General features: G+C 40.8%; 1 protein-coding gene across 4 annotated transcripts in view; it reads left to right on the top strand.

The window, feature by feature from the left end:
- The window catches only part of ZNF143 (zinc finger protein 143), a 63,147-nt gene that overhangs the window by 31,038 nt on the left and 15,260 nt on the right, over positions 1-16,849 (top strand). For all 4 annotated transcript variants that reach the window (XM_037999726.2, XM_037999725.2, XM_037999728.2 and 1 more), the window contains exons 8-13: positions 1,822-1,941; positions 3,494-3,569; positions 4,936-5,061; positions 8,062-8,241; positions 12,619-12,846; positions 16,112-16,260. In XM_037999726.2, coding sequence (XP_037855654.1) covers positions 1,822-1,941; positions 3,494-3,569; positions 4,936-5,061; positions 8,062-8,241; positions 12,619-12,846; positions 16,112-16,260 — 879 coding nt within the window. The remainder of the gene's footprint in view (positions 1-1,821; positions 1,942-3,493; positions 3,570-4,935; positions 5,062-8,061; positions 8,242-12,618; positions 12,847-16,111; positions 16,261-16,849) is intronic.

Raw genomic sequence — 16,849 nt, 5'->3', positions numbered from 1 at the left:
AATATAAATATCTTTACAACAAGACAGTGTGAAAGTCAAGTTTCATACCAGTGATATAAGCTAAATATCACAGGTTTGCTGAGGAAGTGAAGAATCATCTGTGTTTGGAATGATGAGAACAGGCCTCATGGAAGTAGGGAGATGGAATTTTCTAGACAGAAAAGATGTAGAATTACATTATTCTTTGTATAGGCACTTTTCAGTCTATAATGAACATTTCCCTTTTGCCCACTGGGAGTTATGCATACTTTTTTTTTTTTTTTTGAGACGGAATCTCACGCCGTCTCCAGGCTGGAGTGCAGTGGCGTGATCTCGGCTCTCTGCAACCTCCGCCTCCTGGGTTCAAGCGATTCTTCTGCCTCAGCCTCCCAAGTAGCCTGGACTATAGGCCTGTGCACCTCCACGCCCAGCTAATTTTTGTATTTTTAGTAGAGACGGGGTTTCACCATGTTGGCCAGGATGGTCTCGATCTCTTGACCTTGTGACACGCCCACCTTGGCCTCACAAAGTGTTGGGATTACAGGCATGAGCCACTGCACCTGGCCTATGCATACTTTTATACAAATATTTTATCAACAGATCTACCTTCGTTCAGAAAATTATGGTCTGCAACGTTTAATAGACATACCACAGTATGGGGATGACAAAATAAATGGCTTGTAATTTAACAATTACACTGAGATCTCTCCTGCTTGTTATTTAGTTGATTTATATTACAAGGAAAAGTCAAAGTCTTTCTATATTCTTGTCACCTAATGCAGGGTATTTCTCAATTCCCCCACTGTTATTCTAGCCTCTGTAACTCCTCCTTTCTCTCCCCTTACCTTTCTGGGATGTGTGTAATTGTAGTAGGTCATTACCCAGAATTATGTGCCATGTGTGACAGTCTGCAGAGATAGGATGTTGCAACACTATCACCACATGGCCCACAGAGTAGAAAGTCATTCTTCAATTTTTATGATACCTTAATTTCTATTTTAAAAAGCCTTTAAAAATCAGTGTTTGGATTTTTATGGTATTACATCCCAGAAAAATGATCTTCTAATGAATATAAGTGCAGAGTAGTAATTTTTTTGTATGGATTGTAATGTTTCCTATAGGTGACTCAGATGATCTAATTCCCCCCTTTCTCATTGCTTTTGAAATTGAAAACACTTCTGACATTGTTTTTAGGACATAGGTTCTAAAAAAAGCGGGTGGACGGATCACTTGAGTATATCAAGGAATACCTGCATCCAATGAAGATGCTACTTAGGTTGATTTTCTAGAGTGGGAATAATCTGTGAGCTCCAGCTCTGTATTTCTGTGACTCTCCTTTTGACTGCTGTACTTTCAGAGTCACTGACTTCAGCCATGCAATGGAATTAATGTGACTGACTTAGGGTGAGAATCCTAATAAAGTGATGACCTGAGATTGGAAACCCACGTAACAGTTTTATCTTTTTTATTCTGAAAATCATAATTTATCTATTTTATTTCCGTATTATTGATGGATTGATTGAGACAGGTCTCACTCTGTCACCCAGGCTGGAGTGCAATGGTACAATCACAGCGCACTGCAGCCTTGACCTCCCTGGGCTCAGGTGATCCTCCCACCTCAGCTTCCCAAGTACCTGGAAACCACAGATGCACCACTACACCTGGATAACTTTTAAATTTTTTTTTATATAGAGACAGGGTTTTGCCGTGTTGCCCAGGCTGGTCTTGAACTCCTGGGCTCAAATGATCCGCCTACCGCTGCCTCCCCATGTGCTAGGATTACTGGCATGAGCCACTGTGCCTGGCTTAAGTAATTTAAATGATACTATTTGTTTTATTTAGATTGTTTTACAAGGACATGCTGCAAGAGTAACTGCTAAATCTCAGCAGAGTGGAGAGAAGGCATTTCGATGTGAATATGATGGATGTGGAAAATTATATACAACAGCTCATCATCTCAAGGTATATATAAAAGAAATGTTCTATCTGGTTATGAGAATACCTAGGATATTAAATACTAAGATCATATTTTTGTGTAATTCAGATGCCACTGTTTTGTCCCAGTTATCAAGATACTGGGACTTGGTCACACTCATACACAGACATGTAAAAACCTATGCAGACTTTAGAGACTGTTAATTTTTTGAGGGCTTGGACTGTGTTTTTTTCATCTCTGTATTCCTGGTGTCCAGGATACTACCTGGCACATGGTAGGTACTCTATGTATTTGAATATATGTTGTCAAGTATGAAATCCATATAATTATATGAGAGATATGTGTGTAGTCACACATCTCTGTTAATTCACTGAAATCTAGCAAAAGTTGGTGTTAATTTGTTTTTTAAATATTTGGGCTAAGGCCGGGTGCAGTGGCTCACGCCTGTAATCCCAATACTTTGGGAGGCCGAGGTGGGTGGATCACCTGAGGTCAGGAGTTCGAGACCAGCCTGGCCACATGGTGAAACCCTGTCTCTACTAAAAATACAAAATTAGCTGGGCGCGGTGGCAGGCGCCTGTAATCCCAGCTACTCGGGAGGCTGAGACAGGAGAATTGCTTGAACCCGGGAGGCAGAGGTTGCAGTGAACCAAGATTGCGCCACTGCACTCCATCCTGGGCAGCAAAAAGCGAAACTCTATCTCAAAAAAATAATAATAAATACATAAATATTTGGGCTAAGTATTATTATTTCACTTGTTGCTATACGTAACAGAATATACCATGACTCAATAATAGCTAAGATTTGTTAAAGAACTTCAGTGTGTCACGAAGTGTGCACTTAGCATATCTGGAATAGTGACCCTAGGGCCCATCTTCACTATTTATCAGTAACCTTAGCGTGTTAGTTGACCTCTTAGTACCTCATTTTCCTCATCTATAGAATTGGATCCTAAGAGTTGTCTCCCTCTCAGAGTGGTTGTAAAAATTAAATAAATTAATACCATACACTTAAAGTACTAAAAAGAGTGGCCTGATGTGGTAAATGTTCAGTAAATGTTAGCCATTGTCATTGTTACTCATTTGTCACAGCATCCCTCTATGGTAGATACTATTGTGTCCCTACTTTTCAGAGAGGCCTTTGAGGCTTAGAGAAGGCAAGTGCCCATGTCCACACCACTGGGCAGTGGTGGATCCTTGCCTTAGATCCAGGCCCCACTAGCAGCAGCCTCCACACTGTTAACCTTACATTGGGTAGCCTCTCCCAGCCCCCTGCTTCTAGTTTCTCATCATGTGTATGTTTCATGCAAACACCTTTGACCACTCGAGAAAGCTCACGCCTCAAACATTCCTGTTCCCTACTTAAAATATTATTAGTAGGTACCTCTTAATATTTAACATTTAGGTCTATATTGAGAACTATTGGGCTATCATTTTTGTGAAGTTATCTTTTTTATAAGGAAAAAAAAGCATACAACAAAATCATTTAGCAGTGTGGGAAAAAGTAGGTCTGTGTTGCAACCATATTCCTGAGGAATAGGTAAAGGAAATAGAATCATGCCTGCATTTTAATCACAGGTCCATGAGAGGTCACACACAGGAGATCGGCCTTATCAGTGTGAGCATGCAGGCTGTGGGAAGGCATTTGCAACAGGTAAAAGTATGAATTTTGTTTTTTTCTTGGTTCTAATTAGGGGTCAAGTAGAGACAGGCTAGTGGAAGGAACTGACCCCTTGGCTGTGTCTGAATCTGCAGAAGCACATCATCAGTTCTTCAGTCTCTCTCATAACTGCCTTTTGTCCTGCTTGCTCTAGACCCCTCTCTGTTCTTTTCTTCACTGACCTGTCTCTGCCTGCTGTGTTTTTTCTTCTTTCCTTCCTTCCTTCCTTCCTTCCTTCCTTCCTTCCTTCCTTCCTTCCTTCCTCCCTCCCTCCCTCCCTCCCTCCCTCTCTCCCTTCCCACAGTTTCACTCTGTCACTCACTCAGGTTGGAGTGCAGTGGCAGGATCTTGGCTCACTGCAACCTCTGCCTCCCAGGTTCAAGCAATTCTGGTGCCTCAGTCTCCCAAGTAGCTGGGATTACAGGCGCGCGACACCATGCCTGGCTAATGTTTTGTGTTTTTAGTAGAGATGGGGTTTCACTATGTTGGCCAGGCTGCTCTCAAACTCCTGGTCTCAAGTATTCCATCCGTCTTGGCCTCCCAAAGTGTTGGGATTACAGGTGTGAGCCACTGCACCCGGCCTGCCTGCTGTGCTTGATACTTTTCACTCCTCCACATTCTGTTTATTTTAGCAGGAAAATAAAAGCCAAGCTTTAAAGGCTGCCATAGACTCCAACATCAGGACAGGCCTTAGCAATGGGATGAGACCTCTGCATCCAGCAGGGCCGGGACTGGCACCAGGCCTCCTGACTTCCATTCTTCATTCCATGTCTTGATTCCACTTTGAGCTTTTGGAGTATGAGAACATCTGATAAAACTGAAGCACTTTAGAAAAGAAACACACAGCCTTTTCTAGACAGAAATGAAACTATTGAATTTTTAGGATGGCAGTCCTGAGCTGTGATACTTTTGTACATTTTTTTGTTTGTTTGTTTTTGAGATGGAATCTCACTCTGTTGCTGGAGTGCAGTGGCGTGATCTCGGCTCACCGCAACCTCCGCTCCTGGGTTCAAGCGATTCTCCTATCTCAGCCTCCCAAGTAGCCGGGACTACAGGCATGCACCAGCACACCCGGATAATTTTTTGTATTTTTAGTAGAGACGGAGTTTCACCATGTTGGCCAGGCTGGGCTGGAACTCCTGACTTCAGGTGATCCACCCGCCTTGGTCTCCTAAAGTGCTGGGGGTACAGGTGTTAGCCACCGTGCCTGGCCCTTTTGTACATTTTAAATAGTTATTTAGTGTATTTGCCTAATATTTTATACTTGGTATTGACTATATTATTGTTCAGTGACTTAATCTCAGTGTGCACGTTTAGAGGAATATTGTGTAATGACATTTCTTTTAATTTTTTGTTAAAGGTTATGGATTAAAAAGTCACGTCAGAACTCATACAGGAGAAAAGCCATATCGGTGTTCAGAAGATAATTGTACTAAATCTTTCAAAACTTCAGGAGATCTACAGAAACACATCAGAACTCATACAGGTACTAGTGGAAACAGAGTGTCATATTAGGCCAGGATTTCTTAATCTGCAGGGAGGGGACTTGAGGAAGGAGTCTCTGGAAGAGTTTCAGGAAGTCAGTATCAAGGACTTCTCCTAAAACCCTGAAATTCCATATGACTTGCTGTTTGTGCATGTCTGCTGCTTTTCAGGATGAGGTCCTATAACTCTGTTAGATTCTCAGAAGGGTCTATGTCCCAGAAAGGATTAACAGTGTCCCTAGACCATGAACTCTCTCAGGTTTTAGGAGTTGTCTGGGCAACAAGTTTATTTACCTAGGATTACACATCTAATTAGCAGCCGAGCTGAGACAGAACCTAAGGCACCCAGTTGTTTCTCCTGCATTAAGCAGCTGCTAAAGAAAGTGTCTGAACCCCAACAGCCCCACAGAAAGAAAGACTCATTACTTTTTGTGATCATTTCTCTTTAAATTTTATCTTCTTTTCCTAAATAGTACTTTATTCTTATCTCCCCAACCATCTCCTCTCCTCCTTATACTTGATTACTTGTGGAGTTGGTATTAATAAGGTAAATATTTGCTTTGGATTGGAGGTAAAAAAAGTTCAGCAGCTATTGATAAGAGATGCTATTATAGGCTGTTGACTAAATAATACAGCATTAAGATAATTTAGTTTGGGATTTTAGTATAGATGTTTTAAACATGGTATGATAGCTGTGTCCCCATATGTGGAAATATATGAAATAGTTTAGCTAATTTCCATGTAGGATTCTTGCAGCTATTAATGTTTAACCTGCAACTCAAGTGTGACCCCAAATTGGCTTTACTTTACAACATTGAGGAACAGAACTGTAGGTCCCTGCTTCCATCTCATTCATGCACTTTTTATTTATTGTATCAGAGGTGAGTATTTCCAAGCTCCCATAAATTCTACTTGAATTTGCAAATAAAACCAACTTGTTATATAAAAGCTATATCAAACCAATCATCTAGTTCTATAAATATTGATTTAAAAACGTCAGAATTGTGATTTATTTCATTGAATTCATTTGTCAAACCACATATTCATATAACAGCTTTAAAATCATGATGTTTTCATTGGTATAGTGTGGGATTGAGTAAGGGGCATAAGGACTTCTGTAACAAATACAGAAGATTTCAGTGCAAAAACAAAGCAGGATGTTACAGAATCAGAGTAGTAATACAGTGAAAATTATTCTAGAACAGTTGATTCCCTATCATTAGCATGTCAGAGCTGGGAATACTTTAGAGGTCATCTAGATCCAAGAGAAAAAGACTTGCCTAAGATAAACTCTTTGTTTTCCTTAGGCCGACATAGTGAATAAAACTTACTAAAGATAGGATCAGAGATTCCTGCTCCTTTTAAAATGATTTCATACTTAAGGGGAGAAATCTTTTGGAATGGTTTGCACCAATAGGGAAATCATAATTTCATTTGACCAAAAGAAAAACAACAAACTAGCCAGGCATGGTGGCATGTGCCTGTGGTCTCAGCTACCTGGGAGGCTGAGGTGTGAGGATTGCTTGAGGGTAGGAGTTCGAGGCTGCAGTGTGCAACCGTCGTGTCTGTGAAGAGCCACTCCATTCCAGCCTGAGCAACGCAGTGAGACTCCGTCTGTTAAAAAAATTTAACATCCTTACTATATATAGATAAATATCTGTATCTGTCTACATAAAGAGATATTTTTTTCCCTTCCCCAGAAGTTGTTTGCCTAATTTGAGCTCATCCTAGAAAAGGGTACATGGGAATCAAAAGCAAAGGCTACTTCTTGCTTGACAGTTTAAAGGCCTTTTGTGTTTCAAGATTGTATAAAGCAAATATGAAGGAAAGAAACATAATTGGTAAAGCAGATTTTTTTTTTTTTTGAGACAGTGTCTCACTTCAGTGCCTAGGCTGGTGTGCAGTGGCACAGTCACAGCTCACTACAGCCTTGACTTCTCGTGCTCAGGTGATCCCCCGTCTCACCCTCCCGAGTAGCTGGGACTACCAGTGTGCACCACCACACCCAGCTAAATTTTTGTATTTTTTTTGTAGAGATGGGGTTTCGCCATGTTGCTCAGGCTGGTCTTGAACTCCTGAGCTCAAGTGATCAGCTTGCCTTAGCCTCTCAAAGTGCTGGGATTGCAGGCATGCACTACTGTGCCTGGCCAGACTTTTTATAAACTTAGATAATGAGAGTAGTAGTAGTATGTCCAGCAGGTGTTTTTGACATATGTGCTAGGCGCTAGATTTTCTTTTCTTTTTTTTTTTTTTCTGGTTCATTAACACAAGTGTTTATTGAATACCTACTATTTCCTGACACAGTTAATATTAGGCATTATCTTGTTGAACATTAGTTAAAACACCTTTTTGTTTTTTTTCTCTCGAGACAGAGTCTTGCTCTGTCACCCAGGCTGGAGTGCAATGGCACTATCTTGGCTGACTGCAACCTCCGCCTCTTGAGTTCAAGCAATTCTCCTGCCTCAGCCTCCCGAGTAACTGGGATTATAGGCACCCACCACCACGCCCAACTAATTTTTTATATTTTTAGTAGAGACAGGGTTTCACCATGTTGACCAGGCTGGTCAAAACACCATATTTTTAAAGAGCAAAATTTTTTTTCCTGCAAGATATTGTAGAATAAATCAAATAGGATACAAGCTTTTAGGAAATTCTGGGTTTGTTCTAATTTAATTCATGTTCCTGACTGTACTTTTATATTTCTTATGTTTTTCTCTCTGCTTTTCTCAGCTCATTTTTTACCTACCTGGATGATTCCATCTTGGAGAGCTATGTAATCAGTCATTAGTTTTGAATACCATTCCCAGTTTCTTAGGTAAATTTAAGTTTGGAGTGGAAGATGCTGTTTCCCCAACCCCTCGCCAAAAAAAAATGCCGAAAGGGAAGTTCAGCACCAGAAAGCTAGAGTCTTGAGCATGATCCTAGGCAGGATTGAAGGATAAGACATTTCAATCTTCTATATATTTTTGTACCATTTAATGTATTACCCTTTATATTTGCAGGAGAAAGGCCCTTTAAGTGTCCCTTCGAAGGCTGCGGTCGGTCCTTTACAACATCAAATATCAGAAAAGTGCATGTTAGGACACACACAGGAGAAAGACCTTATTACTGCACAGAGCCAGGATGTGGGAGGGCATTTGCCAGTGCAACAAATTATAAAAACCACGTGAGGATACACACAGGTAACAATCTCTGATCTTTTGGTCTTTTATCATTCAAGGCTCAGTGTAACTCCTGCCTCTTCCAGAAACCATTTCCAACTAATCTCTTCCTTCCTTTCTATCACTTGGCATGGTGGAAGGAGATTAAGCAACTTAAAAAAGTTTCACCTTAACATTCATACATTCATTTATCCAACAAACAGTTATTGAGTATCTCCTGCCAGCCATCAAACAGAGAGAGAGAGAGAAGACATTGCCAAGGGCAGGCTACTTGGGAAGAGATAGTAGACATACAGTTGCTGCAGTGTCTCCCATTATATGGACAAGATGCTGTGGGAGCAGAGAGGGGGGCAGTCACTTCTGCAGGAATGGGAGAAGCATTTTGGGAAGGCTTTCTGGGGGAAATTCGGCATACAGACTCAATCCTGAAGTTTACCACATAGGAGAGAAGGGTATTCCTGGCAGGGGAAGTGTCATGGGGAAAGGCACAAAGGTATGAAAAAGCATGATACTTAGTGGTTCCATATGACAGGAGCATCAAGTCCATGTAGAAGATTTGTACAAGGTGAGTTCTGAGAGGTAGCCAGAGGCCTTGCGTATTGTGCTGTCACAGTTAAGGTACTTCTTAAACCTTTTTTTTTTTGAGGTGGAGTTTCGCTCTTGTTGCCCAGGCTGGAGTGCAATGGCGCAATCTCGGCTCACTGCAACCTCCGCCTCCCAGGTTCAAGTGATTCTCCTGCCTCAGCCTCCCTAGTAGCTGGGATTACAGGCATGTGCCACACGCCCGGCTAATTTTGTATTTTTAGTAGAGACGGGGTTTCTCCATGTTAGGCTGGTCTCAAACTCCTGACCTTGTGATCCTCCCATCTCGGCCTCCCAAAGTGCTGGGATTACAGGTGTGAGCCACCACACCTGGCCAAAGCATCTTTATATGTATTTATTAGTCGTGTATGTCTTCTTTGGAGAAATGTCTATTCAAATCCTTTGCTATTTTTAAAATTGGGTTGTGTCTTTATTACTGAGTTGTATAACTTTAATTCTGGATCTAAGTCTCTTATTAGATATGAGTTACAGATATTTTCTTTCATTCTGTGGCTGGTTTTTTTTTTCTCTTGATATCGTTTGCAGTATAGAAGCTTTTAATTTTAATCCTCCATTTTGTGGATGTAGTTTTGGTGGGTGAGAATGGAATGGCAAATGTGAGAGTAAGGCAGGATATGCATTAGTTTTATAAGAAAAATTTTAATTATTGTTTTATTACCAGTATTAAGAGTAAACTTTTGTTAATTCAAAATTAAAATACTTTTTTTTTTAAGATGGAGTCTCGCCCTGTCACCCAATGTGGAGTGCAATGGCATGATCTAGGCTCACTGCAACCTCTGCCTCCTGGGTTCAAGCGATTCTCCTGCCTCAGCCTCCCGAGTAGCTGGGACTACAGGCGCACACCACCACACCCAGCTAATTTTTGTATTTTTAGTAGAGTCGGGGTTTCACCATGTTGGCCAGGATGGTCTCCATCTCCTGACATTGTGATCCGCCCACCTTATCCTCCCAAAGCACTAGGATTACAGGTGTGAGCCACTGTGCCCGGCCAAAATTTTTTTTTTTTTTTTTTTTTTGAGACGGCGTCTCGCTCTGTCACTCAGGCTGAAGTGCAGTGTCGTGACCTCAGCTCACTGCATCCTCTGCCTCCTGGGTTCAAGCAATTCCCCTGCCTCAGCCTCCCAAGTAGCTCGGATTACAGGCCCCTGCCCCCCACACCTGGCTAATTTTTGTATTTTTAGTAGAGGCAGGGTTTCACCATGTTGGCCAGGCTGATCTTGAACTCCTGACCTCAGGTGATCCACCCGCCTTGGCCTCCCAAAGTGCTGGGATTATAGGCATGAACCACCACTCCCAGCCCTGATACTCAATTTTTGTGTGCTATACATAAACATGTACCTACAAATGAGTTCACTTACTGTTAAATAATTATGGCCAGGCGTGGTGGCTGACACCATTGCACTCCAGCCTAGGTGACAGAGCGAGACTCTGTCTCAAAAAGAAAAGGAAAAAGTAATGGAATACAGACTAATTATCTGAAAGCTAGCCATTCAACACATTTTATGGGCAAATTAGCATTCAATAAGAGAGATGCCTATGTTAAGTTTGGCCATACCAATATCTTTGGAACATTTAGGTAGAGCAGTGCTCTCAAATGAGGCTGCATATTGGATGTATCTCTTTAAAATAGACTGATTTTCCAGATCCTGTCTGCAAAGATTCTGACATAATTGGACTGGGGTGAGGCCCAGGCATCAGGATGTATTAAAAGCTCCCCAGGTCTTTTAGTAGACTGTTTGAGAATAATTGGGAGTAGAGACAGTCAGTATGCAGTTATAAATGTTGGTCTGACCTAAGAGGTAGTTGTGGGCTGGAAGAAAAGATTGGCTAATGATCAAGTAACTGCTACAATAACTGGTCACAATATCTAGTAGAGTGTAAAGATTCAGCCCTGAGAAATGCAGTCCTTCCGCGCCCCGCCCCCCCGCAAGGCTAGTCAGATGACCCAGTTGAGGCAGGCTATGCAACTAGTCAGTAAGGGAGCTCAAAAGCTCAATCCAGATCCTTTCGCCTCTTGGCTGTGGTTTGGTGCCACCTAGTGGCAGTTTCTGCTCCAGCCTAAATATCAATTGGGCTGATTTTTCCAAGTTGAGATTGGCTGCCCTTTCTCTTGCCCTCACCACATCTCAACAACCATCCACCAAAATAAGAACATTAACCTGCCTGCTTTGAGAACGGGAACTGGGCAGAGGACAGGAAGCAATCGCCAATTACGTTATGTATAAGACTTATTTTCCAGTACATTAGTGTAATATCTTATTATTTTGGGTGGGTTTAGTGTGTTTAGAACCACTGGGAAAGGTGCAGTTACCCAAGGAATGTGTCAAATGAGAATAAATCAGGACATGTATATGTATACACACTTTCATATGTACATTTTAAAATCTGAATTCACACCAATACCTCCAATTCCATTTCACCACAGGGTTTTTCTTTTTTTTTCTTCCCCCATTCCATATTTGTATTCTCCCTTTTCCACAGCTAGAGCCCTTACTTCCAGCAGCATTTGAAATATTTACTCATTTGCTCAGTGTTTTATTCCAACTAAAATAGTTTCAGAATCTCTTCACTCATACCACTACAGTAAACAAGCCTACTACAAACGAGCTGAATATTTGTTTGCAATTCTACCCCTCACCCATACCACTACAGTAAACAAGCCTACTGCAGACAAGCTGAATATTTGTTTGCAATTCTTCCCCTCACCCTCACCACTGAGCCCAAGACTGAGGGCATAAGTCAAATACTGTGTAAATGAGCTACTTTAATTAATTTATTTGTTCCCCCACCCCAACCCCTTCAGTGTAGTTAAAAGTATTCATTTCAACAATTAGGTTAATTTGTTCCAGTTTGCTTTCAGTTTTAGGTCCGTATACCACCACATGTTAGCACTGTCTAGGTATTTTGTGATATTAAGTAATATTAATTTTGTTTACATATTTTTTAAGCAGGAACACATCTTTTAGGTATACAGTCTGAAAGAAAAAGAACCTGGAACTGTTTCAGAATAATCCTGGTCAGGAAGAAGGGGGAAATGGGTAGTAAATATAAGAAACAATATTGGTCATGAATTGATAGTTGAAGCTGGATGATTGGTATACGGGGTACTATTTCTCTGTACTTCTGTGTATATTTGAAATTTTCTGTAATAAAAAGTCCTAAAAATATATGTACTGCCTATAATGTTCTCAAGCTGTTTCATGGGACAAAAATTTAAGTATTTACCTCCCTATGTATTGCCTGCTTGCTCTTAGTAAATACTCAGTAGCTTTTGATTGGATGCAAGAAGTCAGGTTAAGTTAAATGAAACATGTATGTCCTTTCAGATGTATTGACATATCTAACTAGGTTTAATAGACTTTTAAATAAAATCCTTTTTTACTATCTTTATAAAATTCTTAGGAAGCTGCATAAGTTACAGTAATAATAGCATTTATTATTGTCATTATTAATAGAGTATCACTAACAGTATCTAGGTTATCTAATTATGGGAAACAATAAATTACAGTTTCATTAAAGTTAAACTGGGCAACATCTCCATCCTTTTCTCATTCCTTGAGATTAAAGGGAACCTGGTGTTGATGCATGGAGACAGCACTAAGGATGCATACTACCTTTTGAGTTAAGTCAAAACCATAGTTAGGGAATCTTTTCTTGTGTGCTGCCTCATGGTGGGATGAGGAGGGATTTGGCAATTATTTATTTTTAGAGGTATTTTACTCCCTGGGGATGAAGTATGGAATGATTATGCCTACATATGTAAAAGTTGAACTTTTTGTTGGTGCTGTTCTTTAGGGGAAAAGCCATATGTTTGTACAGTTCCTGGGTGTGACAAAAGGTTTACAGAATATTCCAGTTTGTACAAACATCATGTTGTCCACACTCATTCCAAACCTTACAACTGTAATCACTGTGGGAAGACATACAAGCAGATCTCCACGCTGGCCATGCACAAACGGACAGCCCACAACGACACTGAGCCCATCGAGGAGGAGCAGGAAGCCTTCTTTGAGCCACCCCCAGGTGAGAGTTTTGTCTGTTATATTTTGTTTCTGAGTTTGAGAATCAACAGTTATGAACATAATTTATGATTCATAGCATTTTCTCAAATCATAATGTGTCAGTCATATAATCGCACAAACACAATTCACAGCTGCAGTAAGTGCTATTGAAGAAAAGTATGTGGTGCTCTGGGATGTATAGAAGGGAATGTTAGTCTGGGAGGTCAAGGAAGGAATTTTTAGAGAGATCTGGAGGTTGAATAGGGTTTAACTGGGTGAAGAAGCAGAGGTTGCTGGGAAGGGAAGCAGGAAGCAAAGGCAAGAGAATGTTCCAAATAGAGAGAATGGCACATGCAGAGAACCAGGAGGTTGGAGAGACCAAAGTAAATTGGAGATACTGGATGAAGCCTGGCCAGTAGGGCAGTACTGCCTGGGAAGGTGGTGAAACAAGACTGGAGAGTGAGGCAGGGACAGCCAGACTGTTTGGGTCCATTAAGGATGTTGGTCTTAATCGTAACAGTAGAGAAGTATTCCCAAATAACTCTTCATTGATTCAGGTGCTATTAAGTATGATATTGTAAGAGACAAAATTATTTGTTTCAGTAAACTCTTGGAAAAATATTTTAGAGAATTACATTGAATTATTTCAGGTAAATAAGCATAGGTAAGTAGGTAAAAGGAAGTAGGTTCTTCTAAAACACAAAGCAAGTTGTCTTACAGTTTTACTGAGTACCTCTAAAATGAAGTAAATATGAAAATTAAGAGATGGCATCTTTTCTCATTTTTAACAACTGATATTGAAGCATTGAAAAACATTTAGGTGGAAAAAGTTTGTTGAAGAATAAGGGAAAGAACAGGTCATCTGCTCAGATGATTCCTTGTAGTCCTGATTTGTCTTTTCAGGTATTTGTTAGGTGATAGTAGGAGAATAGCAATTCCATCAGTCTTCATGGTGATTATTTTCTAGCCAAAACACTGTAAGTGTGCATGGTTAGATATTACATCAATTGGGGAGATACTGGTCAAAGAGTACAGAGTTTCAGTTAGTAGGGATAAGTACCATAGATCTGCACAGCGTGTGACTACAAGTTAATAATAATGTACCGTATATTTGACAATTGCTAAGAGAAAGGAAGTAAATAAGATACTACAGCAACTGCTGAATCTTTTCAGTTAGAAAGCAGGCTTTAATGATATCAGACTTAAGTTTGCAAGACTCTTTTTTTATTTTTTAACCTTCCTCAAGTCTCTCCCTTAAACGTTGATATTTCAGATTATCAGAAGTTCCTATATTCTTTTTTTTTTTTTTTTTTTGAGACAGAGTCTCGCTCTGTTGCCCAGGCTGGAGTGCAGTGGGACAATCCCGGCTCACTGCAAGCTTCACCTCCCAGGTTCATGCCATTCTCCTGCCTCACCCTCCCAAGCAGCTGGGACTACAGGCGCCCGCCACCACGCCTGGCTCATTTTTTGTATTTTTAGTAGAGACAGCGTTTCACCATGTTAGCCAGGATGTTCTCGATCTCCTGACCTCATGATCCGCCCACCTCGCCCTCCCAAAGTGCTGGGATTATAGGCGTGAGCCACCACGCCTGACCTGGAAGTTCCTATATTCTAGAAAATAGTCTATAATATAATAATATACATTTTGTTTTCAAAAAAAAAAAAAAAAACCTAAGATTGCTTTTCAAAGTATAGGGATGGATTTCTGTTTTCTCTCACATGGTTCCCTGGGTTTTGTAACCTATTGGAATAATGGTATATAAATAGCTGTGAAACAGAACAAAAAGAAATGAAGTAATGTCTGTCATGGAAGACACTGATGACTGTAGCCTTATGAGTGCATGGATTAACCATTGACTTGAGAAGTCCTCTTAGATTAGCATATTAAGTCCTTTGAGGGGGAAACATTTTTTTTGCTCTCTTTCTGACTTCATGGGAGGTGGAAAATGATGAAAGACAGAGGGACCAGGAATCTTCCTGGTTGACAGTTATAGCAGTAATGGACTGTTGAAATTGCTGTTTACTTGCGGGTTCTTTATGAAATAAAGAAGTGATGGAGTTTCCTTTTTTGTCACTAAATTATTAACCATACCTCAGATAATATGCCATACATTGTCTTTACACAGTGAGGTCATTGTGTACTGATGCCTTGCAATCAATCACTTGTGCTAAAGACCAAGTTTAGTATCAGTGAGTGTGTTTACAAACCATTCTGGCTTTGTGGTTAATGTTTATGAAAATGAAAATAGTCTTAACCACTTTTAACAGCTTCTTTTTTTTTTTTTTGAGACGGAGTTTCGCTCTTGTTGCCCAGGCTGGAGTGCAATGGTACAATCTCATCTCACCACAACCTCTGCCTCCTGGGTTCAAGTGATTCTCCTGCCTCAGCCACCCGAGTTGCTGGGATTACAGGCATATGCCACCAGGTCTGGGTCATTTTGTATTTTTGTTTGTTTGTTTTTGTTTTTGAGACAGAGTCTCGCTCTGTTGCTCAGGCTGGAGTGCAGTGGCGCGATCTCGGCTCACTGCAAGCTCTGCCTCCTAGGTTCACACCATTCTCCTGCCTCGGCCTCCTGAGTAGCTGAGACTACAGGCACCTGCCACCACGCCCGGCTAATTTTTTTTGTATTTTTACTAGAGATGGGGTTTCACTGTGTTAGCCAGGATGGTCTCGATCTCCTGACCTCATGATCCACCCACCTTGGCCTCCCAAAGTGCTGGGATTACAGGCGTGAGCCACCCTGCCCGGCCTTAATTTTGTATTTTTAATAGAGACGTGGTTTCTCCATGTTGGTCAGACTGGTCTCGAACTCCCAACCTCAGGTAATCTGCCCGCCGTGGCCTCCCAAAGTGCTGGGATTACAGGTGTGAGCCACCGTGCCTGGCCTTTAGCAGCTTCTTAAGTGAATGCGAGAACTTAGTGCATACTTGCTGTATTTGAAGGGTTATTTGCTAATCTTCCTGTACAGTTCCTCCCCTCCCTGCCCATAATACACATGCAGTATCAAGTAGTTACTCCAACTAAGAGAATAAAACAGGTCCCTAAAAATCAGAACATTTAAATATGATACAGAAAAGTTTTTTGTTTGGTCTGCTTTGATGTGGTTTGCCTTTGCAAAAGTGGAGGTGGAGGAATTGGAAGGAGGTCCTGGAAGCCATTTTTATGATTTAGAATATGATATATGGATATTTTAATTTATATAATTTTCTCTTTAATACTTAAAATATCCTATTTTCTAAACAAATTGGTTGGTTGGTCAAATAAATGATTGATTTGTTTTAAACAGGTCAAGGTGAAGATGTTCTTAAAGGGTCCCAGATTACGTATGTCACAGGTGTAGAAGGGGACGACGTTGTTTCTACACAAGTAGCCACAGTAACCCAATCTGGGTTGAGTCAACAAGTTACACTCATATCCCAAGATGGAACTCAGCATGTAAGTATCCATCAAAAGCCAAACAAATTAAATCTTTCCGTGAACCTGGGCTTGAAAGGCAGGCTGGCTCCCCATTGAGGAAAACTTTGAAATATCAGGGCACAAAGTTTGGAAACCCTGAGGTTTTTCAGTAGTCTGCTTAAAGAGACTATGTGCAGAGAGATGAGGAGAAAGAATGTTTGTGACTGCAGAATCCAAATGGTATTCTTGGTGTAGCTCAAAGGTGAGATGATAAAGGTCAGCCACAGAGAGGCTGAGGTCTTGAAAAGTACTGGATCCATGTGAAACACAGCTCAGAAAAGGGATAGGATTTGGTGGCTGATTAGGTCCAGGAGGTGAGATTGAAAAAACAGAGATTTGGCTGAGGTGATCAGCATATGATGGCACCATTAAGAGATCAGGAATCATGAGAGTTCACTCAACTAGCTTCACAGAGTCGATAGAATAGGTATGTTGATTTCCCCCAGAAAAAGCGCAGTGTAATGGTTCTCTGATAGTCAAACTTGTTATTATTTTCTAGATGTTACTAGCCTAAAATAATTCCACCTTAATTCCATTTTTAAGCTCTAGCAAAGGCCGTCTCAATACC

This window comes from Chlorocebus sabaeus, chromosome 1 (genome assembly GCF_047675955.1).
Source record: "Chlorocebus sabaeus isolate Y175 chromosome 1, mChlSab1.0.hap1, whole genome shotgun sequence".
Classification (NCBI taxonomy): domain Eukaryota; kingdom Metazoa; phylum Chordata; class Mammalia; order Primates; family Cercopithecidae; genus Chlorocebus; species Chlorocebus sabaeus.
The sequence above is the reverse complement of the archived record's forward strand: the minus strand, read 5'-3'. Positions and strand labels throughout refer to the sequence as shown.